Source organism: Pongo pygmaeus, chromosome 2, assembly GCF_028885625.2.
Source record: "Pongo pygmaeus isolate AG05252 chromosome 2, NHGRI_mPonPyg2-v2.0_pri, whole genome shotgun sequence".
Taxonomy (NCBI): domain Eukaryota; kingdom Metazoa; phylum Chordata; class Mammalia; order Primates; family Hominidae; genus Pongo; species Pongo pygmaeus.
The window spans coordinates 120277045-120292489 of NC_085930.1; the positions used below are offsets into that span (position 1 = coordinate 120277045).

Genomic DNA, 15445 nt, shown 5'->3' on the forward strand with positions numbered 1-15445 from the left:
ATAAAGTTGTTATCCCCGTGCTTGTGAGGGTCACCCTGTAAAGTTACAGAACTAATACCATGTCCTTTTGACAGATCTTTCCCTAGATCATTCTGACCTAGTTGCAGAGTTGTTGAAGGAGCTGTCTAACCATAATGAGCGTGTAGAAGAAAGAAAAATCGCCCTCTATGAACTTATGAAACTGACACAGGAAGAATCTTTTAGTGTTTGGGATGAACACTTCAAAACAATATTGCTTTTATTGCTTGAAACACTTGGAGATAAAGAGGTAAATGGCAAAATATGTAAACAGTAGCCTTTCCTTCCTGTCTCCTTTACATTGCCTGTTAATCCGGTGCTACACGGATTTAGAAATTGGGAGAATGAGTGTCTTCTGCTGCTTCTTTCTGCATGAACTTTTCACTGTGAAGTACTTTTTCTTCTAAACCAAGTAGCTCAACAATTTTGAACAATTAACAGGAAAAATGAAAGGTTGCAGGCTGAGTTCTTATAGAAAAGTACATATTACTTGTTTTACATATTTAGATTAGTTGTTCAGGAGTAACTTTTATTTATTTATTTATTTATTTTGAGGAATAATCTCACTCATTCTCAAGCCCAGGATGAAATGCAGTGGTGTGATCTCAGCTCACTGCAACCTCCACCTCCCAGGCTCCAGTGATTCTCCTGCCTCAGCCTCCTGAGTAGCTGGGATTGTAAGCACGTGCCACCACCCCCAGCTAATTTTTTGTTTTTGGTAGAGACGGGGTTTCACCATGTTGGCCAGGCTGGTCTCGAACTCCTGACCTCAAGTGATCCATCCACCTCAGCCTTCCAAAGAGCTGGGATTACTGGCATGAGCCACCGTGCCCAGCTCCAAAACTTCTTTTTATAGTCTGAATGTAGTTCTTGATTTCTTGCAAATAAAACAAGTATAATATAAATTTTCAATTAGAGTAAGAAAACTTAATTACATAGTATACCGCATACTTTATGCAGTTAGCTACAACTCCTCCCCTAATATTAAGACCCTTAAGTTAGAAAAATTGAAAATGTTAAAGATTATCTACAACCCAAAATATTAAAAACATTTAAATGTTTCTTCTTAGCCTACAATCAGGGCTTTGGCATTAAAGGTTTTAAGAGAAATCCTAAGGCATCAACCAGCAAGATTTAAAAACTATGCAGAATTGACTGTCATGAAAACATTGGAAGCACATAAAGATCCTCATAAGGAGGTAAGTTACCTGGCAGTTAAAGTATTATTCCATTATTTCATTTCATGAAACCTGTAACCATTGTGTAAAATGTAGCCTTATTAATGATTTTCTTGAACATTTGCCTTGACATTCAGGGTAATACCTGATCAAGATGCAGGCATATTTTTTTCTATTAAATGAATTAAATAGTAATATCATGGCCTTTCACCTAAAATAGGCCAGCTCTAGGAAATAATTTATTTAATTTTGTTTTCTCCTTCACTTCACTTTTAGTTTTCTACTTAGAGTTTAGCAATCTTATTTTCACTTTTCATTTAGCAATAAGAATTTGATTTTTTAAAATAACTAATGAAGATAAGAAATCATTGTTTTGGGGGAGTTGTTTGTTTGTTGAGTCAGGATCTCACTCTGTCGCCCAGGCTGGAGTGCAGTGGTGTGATCACAGCTCACTGCAGCCTCAGCCTCCCGGTTCCAGTGATCCTCCCACCTCAGCTTCCCGAGTAGCTGGGACTGCAGGCATGCACCAGCACACCTGGCTGATTTTTGGTATTTTTTGTAGAGATGAAGTTTCACCATGTTGCCCAAGCAGGTCATTGTTATTTTTAAGTGATAAATTGCCTAGAGGAGCTATATATCTGTTGCAAGTTTATTCACCAAAGTAGTGAGGACAGCTTTCATGCAAGAGTTCCGTGAACCTGTTTCATAGTACTTGGTAGCCATGATATCTCTCTCCCCTTCTTCACCAGTGACATCGATTAGATAACTATGAGGATTGAAAGAATTAGAAAAAAAATGTTCAAATAGGGACTACATTTTTTTTATTTCAATAGGTTTTTGAGGAACAGATGGTGTTTGGTTATATGAATAAGTTCTTTAGTGGTGATTTCTGAGATTTTGGTGCATCCATCACCCGAGCAGTGTACACTGTACCCAATGTGTAGTCTTTTATCCCTCACCCCGTACCCACTTTTTCCCCCAAGTCCCCAAAGTCCATTGTATCATTTTATACCTTTGTACCCTCGTAGCCTAGCTCCCACTTATGAATGAGAACATATGATGTTTGGTTTTCCATTCCTGAGTTACTTCACTTAGAATAAAGGTCGCCAATTCCATCCAGGTTGCTGTGAATGCCATTATTTCATTCCTTTCTATGGCTGAGTAGTATTCCATGGTGTGTGTGTGTACGTATATACACATACACATGGTGTGTGTGTGTGTGTGTATATACATATACACAATTTCTTTATCCATTCATTGATTGATGTACATTTGGGCTATTTCCATATTTTTGCAATTGCCAGTTGTGCTGCTATAAACACCTGTGTGCAAGTATCTTTTTCATATCATGACTTCTTTTTTTCTAGGTAGATACCCAATAGTGGGATTGCCTCATCAAATGGTAGTTCTACTTTTAGTTCTGTAAGGACTGTATTTCTAAGAGAAAGCAACTGAGCAATAGCATTAGGTATCTCTGGTAGAACCAAGACAGAAGCAAAAGACAAATCAAAAAAGGAAGGTTAAAATAGCAGTGAGATAAAATGAATCAGAGCCAAATGCAAGAGCTAAAGCTATAAACCTCTCCGAAGAAAGCAGAGGTATAAATCTTTGTTACCTTGGATTAGGCAATGATTTCATAATATAACTAAAAGCAGAAGCAACCAACAACGAAAAAGACAATTTGGACTTCATCAGCATTAAATCCTTTTGTGCTTTATTAGCTTAGTGGTCAGCTAGAGATAACATTTAAAAAAAAAAAAAATTGGCTGGGCATGGTGGCTTACACCTGTAATCCGAGCACTTTGGGAGGCCAAGCAGGTGGATCACTTGAGGTCAGGAGTTCGAGACCAGCTGGACCAACATGGCAAAACCCCATCTCCACTAAAAATACAAAAATTAGCCAGGTGTCATGGTGGACACCTGTAATCCCACCAATTTGGGAGGCTGAGGCAGAAGAATTGCTTGAACCCGGGAGGCAGAGGCTGCAGTGAGCCGAGATCATGCCACTGCATTCCAGTCTGGGTGACAGAGCAAGACTCTGTCTCAAAAATAAAAATAAATAAAAAATCAAAGAAAATCTTTTCTGTCCTTCAAAGGACATTATCCTGAAAGTGAAAAGGCAACTCATAGACTGGGAGAAAAATTTTGCAGACATGTATCTGATAAAGTACTAATATCCATAATATATATTCTTACAACTCAGCAATGAAAAGATGGCCCAGTTTTTTAAATGGACAAAGGATCTGAATAAACATTTCTCCAAAGATATACAAATGGCAATAAGCACATGAAAAGATGTTCAACATCATTAGTCATTAAGAAAGTGTAACCAAAGCCACAGTGAGAGACCACTTAACACCCAAAAGAAATATAGACAATATGTTGGTGAGGATGCAGGGAAATTGAAACCCTTGGGGTAATTACTTTTTTAAGAGATTTCACTGTGACTCTTTTAGAAGAGTGAATCATAACTTTTAAATATATCTGGATTTTTGCAGGGGTTTTGGGTTTTTTTTGTTTTGAGACGGAGTCTCACTGTCACCCAGGCTGGAGTGCAGTGGCACGATCTCAGCTCACTGCAGTCTTTGCCTCCTGAGTTCAACCGGTTCTCCTGCCTCAGCCTCCCAAATAGCTGAGATTACAGGTGTGCACCACCATGCCCAGCTAATTTTTGTGTGGAAATGGGGTTTCGCTGTGTTTGCCAGGCTGGTCTCGAGCTCCTGGCCTCAAGTGATCTGCCCGGCTTGGCCTCCCAGAGTGCTGGGATTACAGACTTGAGCCACCTTGCCTGACCCAGTTTTGTTTTCTGTTTTTGTTTTATTCAACCGTGTTTAGTAATGGCACATCTGTGGCATTTCACTGAAAGTTTAAAAATGATATCTAATATTTGTAGTTTAGTTATCTACCTTTTGACCCAAATAAGGCCTGTAGCATCCCTACAAAATATAAAATTGACACTCTTAAGGTATTAAAGCTGAAATTAGCCCTGGGTCTTCTAACTTCCAGTGTATTTTCTTGTTTTTTGTTTGGTTGGTTGGTTGGTTGGTTTTTAGATGGAGTCTCGCTCTGTCGCCCTGGCTGGAGTGCAGTGGCGCGATCTTGGCTCACTGCAATCTCTGCCTCTCCGGGTTCAAGCGATTCTCCTGCCTCAGCCTCCCTAATAGCTGGGACTACAGGTGCATGCCACCACACCCAGCTAATTTTTTTCTATTTTTAGTGGAGACGGGGTTTCACCATGTTAGCCAGGGTGGTCTCGATCTCCTGACCTTGTGATCTGCCTGCCTTGGCCTCCCAAAGTGCTGGGATTATAGGCTGAGCCACCACTCCTGGCCTTTTTTTTTTCTTTTTTCAGTGTATTTCCCACTGTACCTTTCTAAGCATTTTTCACCTATTGAGATCTTAAGTGAGACACTGCCAAAGTAGCATCAAAAGCAGTTATTTTTACGTGTTCTTAAGACTATCTTTAGAGATTACAGACTCTAGCAAGAAGATAGATGGCCATTTTTTGTCTTCATCACAAAACTAGTGTTTTACCCTCCCGAAGCTCAATACAGAAGGAAGAAAATCATTAGGAAAACAAGGAGGAATAGTATATTAACTTTTGACAACACATTAATCATATGATTTTTATTTTATTTCTCATTAATGTGATACAGAGGGCTCAAGGACTCCTAGAGATGAGAGTACTAATAATGAGCAGGGCTTCAGCATGGCTTATTCAGGGGACTTCAGTCACATTGTAGTCTAAGTAAATAGAGCCTCCTCACCCTAACACAACTAGACCACAATTTGATTTAAAAACTGCTTTAAGGCCGCTCACGGCAGCTCACATTTGTAATCCCAGCACTTTGTGAGGCCAAGGCAGGAGGATTGCTGGAGCTCTGGAGTTTAACATCACCGTGGGCAACATAACAAGACCTCATCTCTACTAAAAATAAAAATAAAAATAATTAGCTGGGCATGGTGGTGCATGCCTGTAGTTCCAACTACTCAGAAGGCTGAGGTGGGAGTATCACTTGAGCCTGGGAGTTTGAGGCTACAGTGATTGATGATCAAGCCACTGCACTCCTGCCTGGGTGACAGAGCAAGACCCTGTCTCAAAAAAAAAAAAAAAAAAAACTACTTTAGCCAACAGCAAAAAAGAACACAAAAAGAGAGAATATAGTGTAATAAAGCCCATGTATCCATCATCTAGCTTCAGCTGTTACTGACATTTTGCCGATCCTTTTTATCTGTAATCTGTACCCTCACTTTTCATGTTTGTTTACTGTAGCATTTTCAAAGCAAATTCCAAATATTATATTAAATACTTCATGAAGTTTATACTTCCAGGATGTAGTGTAATATTTTAAAAATTACTTTCTGGCTTAATTTCCTATTTTTTTTAGGTGGTGAGATCTGCTGAGGAAGCGGCATCAGTGTTGGCCACTTCAATTAGTCCAGAGCAGTGCATCAAAGTGCTTTGTCCTATCATTCAAACTGCAGACTACCCAATTAATCTGGCTGCAATCAAAATGCAAACAAAAGTGATAGAGAGAGTGTCCAAGGAAACCCTTAACCTGCTTTTGCCAGAGATTATGCCAGGTCTAATACAGGTAAGCAACAAAGCTTGGAGAGGAATAAGCCATGATACATTTGGGATACAGTTATTTTAGGTACTTCCCAGGCATTATTACTGGCATGATCAAGCCTTCCTCCTGTTCATCTGCAATATTCAGGACAAAGACTTTTCATAACTAGCCAGGGGGTTATAGATGTAGGTGTGGTAAAATTTACATAACATAAAATTAACCATTTTTAAGTGTACAATTTAGGAGTATTAAATACACTCACAGTGTTATGCAACCATCACTACTATCCACATACAGAAATTTTTCATCATCCCAGACTGAAACTCTATACCCATTAAGCAATAACCCCATTCCTTCCTCCCTCCATCCCCCCCAGCACCTGGTAACCTCTATTCTATTTTCTGCTAGATTCCTTATAAGTGGAATAATACAATATTTGTCCTTTTAAGTCTGGCTTATTTCACTTAGCATAATGTTTTCAGGGTTCATCCATGTTGTAGCTTGTATTAGAATTCCATTCCTTTTTATGAATGAATAATATGCCTTTTATGTATTTGCCACAAATTGTTAATCTGTTCATCTGTTGTTAAATATTTGGATTATTTCCTTTTTACTGACAAATATTATAATAATTTCCTTGTAATATCTTCATGCACTTATATATATACATCTAGAAACAGAATTTCTAGATGTTGCCAGATTTCACTCCAAAGTGGTTATACTAATTTACAGTCATAGATGTAATGTATTTCTCTTTAGCTACATAAACCCAATCATAGAAACATTTTAACAAAAATGAGATGTGTTTTATAACATGCTTTAAAACTTAACCATACATTGTGAACTCTTTCCATCCAATAAATAATATTTTACAATATTATTTTAATGGCTGACTAATATTACATAGTATGTATATTAAGAACCCTCCTAAAGAGAACTAATCATTATGCATCTATAGTATTGTAATTTTTATTCTAGTCTAAGCTTAATATTACTAAATTGGGAGGTCCTAACATAAGATCCAAATCTCTTTGTCTATGCCTTAGTACTAAGAAGAGAGTATAATAGGCTGGGCACAGTGGCTCACACCTGTAATCCCAGCACTTTGGGAGGCCAAGGCGGGCGGATCACCTGAGGTTGGGAGTTCAAGACCAGCCTGACCAACGTGGAGAAACCGTGTCTTTACTAAATATACAAAATTAGCCAGGTGTGTTGGCACATGCCATAATCCCAGCTACTCGGGAGGCTGAGGCAGGAGAATCGCTTGAACCCGAGAGATGGAGTTGCGATGAGCCAAGATTGTGCCACTGCACTCCAGCCTGGGTAACAGAGCAAGACTCTGTCTCAAAAAAAAAAAAAAAAAAAAAACACGCCAGAGTGTATATAATATGTATATGTCATATATATAATGGGTACTGAATCCATGTTTGCTGGATAAATAGCTTAGAGTATGAGGATACTAACAAAGAGCTATTGTGGCTTTAAGTTCTTATAAATTTCTTATTTCCTCTGATGATAGGTTGGTGCAGGATTTTATTGCATACGCAATTATTGGGAAAGGGCATCTTACCTATCAGAAAAGCAAAAGAATGCTAAGGAACATAAATACTAGCATTTTAACTCTTTGCTATATATAGACTATTAAAATTAAGGTGTGTGGGTATTAGGACCAGAGCAATGAAAGGCAAGAAGGCAATGGCAATATACTTTTTGAATGCCTTCATATTTTCTCACTAGAAAATTATCTCACTGAGCAACTAGGATGGCATACAAAAAACATGAAAAACATCTTCAACAAAATTAGGAAAAGGTATCCCAGTGAACCCCAAAATATGAGCAGATAGGGCCAAATCGCCACCAGCAGCAAGTTCCCCTGCAATTATCAGTGGTATGGAAAAGTGTGAAGGAAAGTCAAAAGTTACTTTTAAGACCCTGGGGCCAGAGAATCACCCAAGTTCTCACGCCTAAAAGAGGTGTCCCCATTCAGAGTGAAAAGCTAAGTATACATAACTGATAAAAAATTGGAGGTAAAGGCAAAGGTCCTGCAGGAAGCCCAAATCATGCTGGGGTGTCATGGATCCTCAGGGCTCTTAGAAATACCTTGCAAAAGCTCCCTTCCGGAAAGAGCTTATTTAGCAAAAAATTCCTTGACTAGAGTCTAAACTAAGTATCTACGCAACCATAAAAAAGAACAAAATCATGTCCTTTGCGGCAACATGGATGCAGCTGGAGGCCATTATCCTAAGTGAAATTAACACAGAAACAGAAAATACCACATGTTCTTGTTATAAGTGGGAGCTAAACATATTGGGTACACACAGACATAAAAAATGGGAACAATAGAAAACTGGAAACTCCAAAAGGGGTTGGGAGAAAAGGGAAGGGTTGAAAAACAACCCATTGGATACTGTGTTCACTGTTTGGGTGAGGGGATCAATAGAAGCCCAAACCGTCAGCATCACAGACAGTATACTTACGTAATAAACCTACACATATACCCCCTGAATCTAAAATAAAATAAACTGAGCATTATAGCAATATTGTGGCAGAGGTGACTACCCAAAGGCCGTATTTTTTTTAAAAAAGGGTAACAAGAAGAAAGAATCCTGCATCAGTAAAGCTAGAAAAGCTTTCATGGCGCAACCCACTCCCCAACACAGAAAATTTATTTTAAAATATAGAATACAGAAAAGTGTCTTTCACTTACACATGAGCAACAGAAAAGGGTTGTGGAGGTCAAGCCCAAAGATACTGCCTATTCTTCAAAAAAGAGGAAGAAAATAATGGCGTGAGGTATACCTACAGTGAAGATACACTAGACACATGGACACAAAGCAAATGAAAACTTAAACCCAGATTTAAGAAAACAAGGTAAAAAAAAAGTAAGAAAACTATAGAAACTAATAAAAAGCATGAGTCAGATATTTTAAAGCTTGTAAAGGGGAAATTAGACAATAGATCTATTGAAAACAGAGCAGTCAGAGCTCAAGAAATAATATTTTACTACCAGTCTTTAGTGGAATATACCCTAAAGATGAAAGAAACTGCAAAGAAATCTTGAACTGCATTCAATATATGCATAGTTAGGAAAGATGCTGGTATGGTTATTTTTTAATAGTAATAACATTGATACACATATCAGATAAGATAGATTAGGACAAAGCAAATAGTGATGTCATAAAATGAAGTAAATCTTAAAACCTTAACTTTGAATTGGGTATGTCAAAATGAAAATATTATTTAATTTCTTATCTCAAAAATTGTTTCCTACTAGCCTCTGAATCAGTATCAACTCAGTAACACTGAGCATCCCTACCACCCAGATTGTGGTCTTCAAATACCATTTTCCACTCAAAAGAGTCAGGTGTCTTTGGGAAAATGACTGAGTCCAGGTTTGGGGCAGGTAATGTATAAAATGAGCCTGAGAATTCTTGACGGAAAGCAAGGAAACTATTCATATTTTAGGGTCAAAAAGAATAATGCTGCAATGAATTAAAATACATCAAATTTTAAAGTGAAATTCATGAGTTTATATTGATACTTTAAAAACTGGCCAACTTTGAAGATTATTGGGTTATTCCCAAAATTGGTTAATAAAGAGAAAGAATCAAAGCACATAGACTACCTATCCTATTTTCAGGATAACCAAATATTTGATGAGATAAAGTACTTTTAGAAGGATTCCAGCTAGTAAATTCAGAAGAAATTATTGACTTAAAAATTATTTTTGGCCAGGTGTGGTGGCTCATGCCTGTAATCCCAGCACTTTGGGAAGCCAAGGAGGGCAGGTCACATGAGGTCAGGAGGTCGAAACCAGCCTGGCCAACATGGTGAAACCCCATCTCTACTAAAAATACAAAAGTGAGCCAGCTGGTGGCGGACGCCTGTAATTCTAGCTACTCAGGAGGCTGGGGCGGGAGAATGGCTTGAACCCGGGAGGTAGAGGTTGCAGTGAGCCAAGATTGCAGCACTGCACTCCAGCCTGGGAGACAGAGTGAGACTCCATCTCCAAACAAAAAATATATATATATATTTCTTAGGCAGTGTGTGGTAGCTCACACCTGTAATGCTAGCACTTTGGGAAGCCGAGGTAAGAGGATCACTTGAGCCCGGAAGTTCAAGACCAGCCTGGGCAACATAGTGATGCCTCGTCTCTACAAAAAAATTGTTTTTAATTAGCCAGGTTTTCTTACCTGGCTTGGTGGCTCACGGTGGCATGCCTATGGTCCCAGCTATTCAGCAGGCTGAGGTAGGAGAATCACCTGAGCCTGGGAATTTGAGGCTGCAGTGTGCTGTGATCATGCCACTGCATTCCAGCCTGGGTGACTAAGCAAGAGCCTGTCTCCAAAAAATATATATGTATATTATATATATACACGCACATATATATATATATTTGGCCTCATTGAAACAATGGATATATGAAGTGATTTTCAGTAGCCACCAACATCGTTAGGTAAAAAGATGATGAGGCAGGGTATATAATGGAGGAGTTAGACTAACAACATCTGAACCTACTGACCAGTCTTAACATCACTGAAGGTGGGACAACTAGACAAAAGTTTTCTTGCCTGGCTTGGTGGCTCATGCCTGTAAACCCAACACTTTGGGAGGCTAAGGCAGGAGGATTGCTTAAGCCCAGGAGTTGGAGACCAGCATAAGCAACATAATAAGAAACTGTCGCTACAAAAAAATGTTAAAAATTAGCCAGGCGTGATGGCATGTGCCTGTAGTCCCAGCTACTTGGGGGGCTGAAGTGGGAGGATCACTTGAGCTCAGGAGGTGGAGACTGCAGTGAGCCACCACCATACCACTGCACTTCAGCCTAAGTGACAGAGCAAGATCCTGTCTCCAAAAAATAAAAATAAAAAGTTTTCTTTTCTAAAGCAATTGAACCTAAATCTAATCCAGTCTTCAGTTTAACTGTCAGTTTAAAGAAAGTTCAGAGAATAGAGAAGCATGTTAAATTGTACCTTAAGGGTATATTCAGTCAAATTCAGAATGTAGGAAATTCTACTAGAAAAACTGCCAAATTTCTTTAATAAAGAAATGGCATGAAGAAAGAGGAGGAGGTGGTTATCAACTGTTAAAAAGTCTCAAGAATCTAATCAACTTGGCCGGGTGTGGTGGCTCACGCCTGTAATCGTGAGCCTCAGCACTCTGGGAGGCTGAGGCAGGCAGATCACCTGAGGTCAGAAGTTCAAGATCAGCCTGGCCATGGTGAAACCCCGTCTCTACTAAAAATACAAAAAATCAGCTGGGCGTGGTGGTGCGCCCCTGTAATCCCAGCTATTCGGGAGGCTGAGGCAGGAGAATCGCTTGAACCTGGGAGGCAGAGGTTGCAGTGAGCCGAGATTGAGCCATTGCACTCCAGCCTGGGCAACAAAAGTGAAACTCTGTCTCAAAAAAAAAAAAAAAAAAACTAATCAACTTGAACAAAATTGGAATACTTATACTCTCAATTTTACAACGTATTACAAAGCTATGATAGTAAACATAACATGGTACTGTCATAAAGGTAGACTTATAGATCAATGAAATAGAATCCAAAAATAACCCTCACATTTATAGGCAATTGATTATCACAGTTTTTTGTGGGGAAGAAGAGTATTTTTAATAAATGTGATGCTAGGACAACTGGGTTTCCACATGAAAAACAGTGAAGTTGAACCCCTACCTCACACCATATACAGAAATTAACTCAAGGAGTGATGCACAGAAAATGGCAGACAGAGTAGGAAGCTCCAAGAATTGATCTGTCTGCTTAAGCAACCATTGAGCTGGCAAAAAATGAATAGAATCAACTTTTTTGGAACTCTAGGATCTAACCAAAAACTTATAGTAACCAAGAGAGTACTTAATGAAAGAAAGAGGCTTACTTTCAGTACTTTAGCATAGTACTACAATGAATTGAAATACATCAAATTTTATTTCAAAGCAAATTCTTTTTTTTTTTTTTTTTTTTTTTTTTTTTGAGACGGAGTCTCACTCTGTCACCCAGGCTGGAGTGCAGTGGCACAATCTCGGCTCACTGAAACCTCTGCCTCCTGTGTTCAAGCGATTCTCCTGCCTCAGCCTCTTGAGTATCTGGCTGGGACGACAGGTGCCTGCCACCCTGCCCGGCTAATTTTTGTAGTTTTTAGTAGAGACAAGGTTTCACCATCTTGGCCAGGCTGGTCTTGAACTCCTGACCTCATGATCCACCTGCCTCGGCCTCCCAAAGTGCTGGGATTACAGGCGTGAGCCACTGCACCTGGCCTATTTCAAAGCAAATTCTAAGTATCATGTCATATTAAATACTTCATGAAGTTTACACTTTCAGGACATAGGATAATGTTTTAAAAATTACTTTCTGGCTTAATACTTCCAGGACATAGTATAATGTTTTAAAGATTACTTTCCGGCTTAATTTCCTGTTTGTTTTAGGTGGTGAGTTGCCTGGATAATTTTTTAAATTTTTTGTAGAGATAGTGTCTTATTATGTTGCTTAGGCTGGTCTCCAACTCCTGGGCTTAAGCAGTCCTCCTACCTCCACCTCCCAAAGTGTTGGGATTACAGGCGTGAGCCGCCGAACCAAATAAGAAAACTTTTTTAGGTGGCATCTCATTGAACGACATAATGTCTAGTTGTCCCGCCTTCAGTGATGTTAAGATTGATCAGTAGGTTCCGATGTTATTAGTCAAACCCCTCCATTATATACCTTGCCCCATCATCTTTTCACCTAATGATTTTAGCAGCCACTGAAAATCACTTCATATATTATTGTAGCATGATTCTATTCATTTTGGCCGGCTCAGTGGTTGCTTAAGTAGAGGGGTCAATTCTTGGAGCTTCCTACTCTGTCTGCCATTTTCTGTGCATCACTCCGTGAGTTGATTTTTGTATATGGTGTGAGGTAGGGTTTCAACTTCATTCTTTTTCATGTAGTGAAAATACTTTTTACTTTCAGTAAGAAACTTACTTAACTGCCTACCATCCCCCATGCTCAGCAGCCTTGATGATGGTGGCCCATATTTGTGGTGTAGCTTGCTGGTGCCAGGAGGGACATGAACCTTGTTCTCAAAAAATTGTGGTTATGTTTTTTTTTGTTTGTTGTTGTTGTTGTTGTTGTTTTTGTCTCTGGCATTCCCTGAGAGGCTGCCACAGAGACTAGCCTTTGTTTCACCTCCCATCAGGCTGAAGTGGCTTCCTAAGTGGAGTCTATTGAAAAGATTTAAAAACATACTACCCATAGCCACCTGAGGCAAGGGAGAGCAGACAAGACAAGCAGCAAACAAATGCCTGGGAAGGAGGAAGCTGAGGAAGAAGATAATTGGTGAAATAAGGGTTTTGCTGGGCTACCACGTGTACTGAGGAATCCACCAAAAGTATGCTCAGAAAAGACCTTAGAGCAGGGGTCACTAACCCCCAGGCCATGGACTGGTACTGATCCATGGCCTGTTAGGAACTGGGCCACACAGCAGGAGGTGAGCAGTGGGCAAGCGAGCATTACCACCTGAGCTTCGCCTCCTGTCAGATCAGCAGTGGCGTTAGATTCTTACAGAAGCATGAAGCCTATTGTGAATTGCACATATGAGGGATCTAGGTTCCATGCTTCTTATGAGAATCTAATGCCTGATGATCTGAGGTGGAACAGTTTCATCCTGAAACCATCCCCCCATCACCCTTCCCCATCCGTGGAAAAATTGCCTTCCACGAAACCAGTCCCTGGTGCCAAAAAGGCTGGGGACCACTGTCTTAGAGGACCCTAGGCTTGGACCTCTGGATGTTCGTTGGGCTCCATGCAAGTAGGAGTTGGGCTAACACAGAATTGTAGGCAGCCTAGCTAATTGAATGATTACGCAGCTCAGAGTCAATCTGCAAAGACTGGGAGAGTTTTTCTTGTTTTGTTTTGACCCCAGGAATTTAGGGAAATCTCTGTCAGGTCATTGGCTGACCGCTGAGGTGACAAAGAGACTTCAGTGACCACGTACCGTAAACAAAATTTACTCAAACAAATCAGTGATCTAAATATAGCTACTAAAACTATAAAACTCACAGAAGAAAACATAGCGATAAATCTTTGTGACCTTAGATTTAAGGTCATCCTCTATGGCAGTGGATTATTAGATATAACACCTAAAGCATCAGTGATAAATAAAAAATAGGTTAATTGAACTTCATCAAAATTAATAACTTTTGTTTATCTCAGGACCTAATCAAAAAACTGAAAAGACAACTATAGAATGGGAGAACATTCTTGCAAATTATATATCTGATAATGGTCTACTATCCAGAATATATATAAAGAACTCTTATAACTCAACAGCAAAAGGATAAATAACTTTTAAATGGACAAAGGACTTGAATAGCTATTTCTTCAAAGAAGATATACAAATGGCCAGCAAGTACATGAAAAGATGCTTGGTGTCATTAGTAATTAGGGAAATCAAAACCACAATGAGATACCACTTCATACCCACTGGGATGGTTGTGATCAAAAGAACAAAAATAACAGGTTTTGATGAGGATGTACAAAAATTGGAACCCTTATACATTGCTTGCATAAATATAAATTGGTGGTACAGCTGCTGTGGAACGCAGTTTGGCAGTTCCTCAAAAAGTTAACATAAAGCCCAGGCACGGTGGCTCACGCCTGTAATCCCAGCACTTTGGGAGTCCGAGGCGGGTGAATCACTTGAGGTCAGGAATTCAAGAGCAGCCTGGCCAACGTGATGCAACCCCAGCTCTACCAAAAATACGAAAATTAGCCAGGCATGGTGGCTGGCGCCTATAATCACAGCTTTGTGGGAGACCGAGGCAGGAGAATTGCTTGAACCCTGGAGGTGGAGGTTGCAGTGAGCTGAGATCACATACTGCACTCCAGCCTAGGCAACAGAGCAAGACGTCATCTCAAGGAAAAAAAAAAAGGAAAAAGATAAAAGTTAACACAAAATTGTCATATAACCCACCAATTCTATTCCCAGGTATATACCCAAAAGAAGTCAAAGCAAATATTTAAATAGTTATACATGAATGTTCATAGCAGCACTATTCACAGTAGCCAAAAGGTGAAAACAACCCAAATATCCATTAATAAATGGATAAACAACATGATATATCATACAATGGAATATTATCCAATCATAAATATTACATTCCTGTTCCACTCCTTGCCCATAATACCTCATTCTGCCATGTGATTCCCTAACTGTTCTGGGAAGGGACAGTGCGTGTCTTTTTGGACACTGAACATTATTTACCTGGCCTGTTCTTGTCACATACCAGGCACTTAAATATTTAAAAATTGAATGCCATACTGTTTGCAGTGTTATTTGTAATAGGAAAAATTTAGCAGGAAGGAGGTTATTGGGGAGGAAGATGTAAACTTACAATACTCTAGAATGGTTAAATAAGGAAGCATACTAAATGAATGCCTTATTATAAAGACCATGTAGAAAAATTAATTTACTTTATAATTGCAATTATATTAAAATGATGAGGGAAAATAAAATTAACATAGTTTGATTGCATGACTTAGGAATAATGTACTTCTTTTAGCTAGATATCTATTGATATTTTAATGTTTCTGCAGTTGTTTTAGAAAGATAAAATGATTAGGATTTTAGTGGAGATGAACTCTATTTTTCCCTGGAGTAAAATGTGCATATTCATTCAGATAATTGATTCAAAAATATT

The 15445-nt window shown here is 39.1% G+C and overlaps 1 protein-coding gene across 50 annotated transcripts in view; it reads left to right on the forward strand.

Annotated features, from left to right (window-relative positions):
- Positions 1-15445, forward strand: part of CLASP2 (cytoplasmic linker associated protein 2) — a 213514-nt gene that overhangs the window by 192400 nt on the left and 5669 nt on the right. For all 50 annotated transcript variants that reach the window (XM_054483475.2, XM_054483442.2, XM_063662062.1 and 47 more), the window contains 3 exons: positions 75-268; positions 1089-1217; positions 5585-5791. In XM_054483475.2, the coding sequence (XP_054339450.1) occupies positions 75-268; positions 1089-1217; positions 5585-5791 (530 nt within the window). The remainder of the gene's footprint in view (positions 1-74; positions 269-1088; positions 1218-5584; positions 5792-15445) is intronic.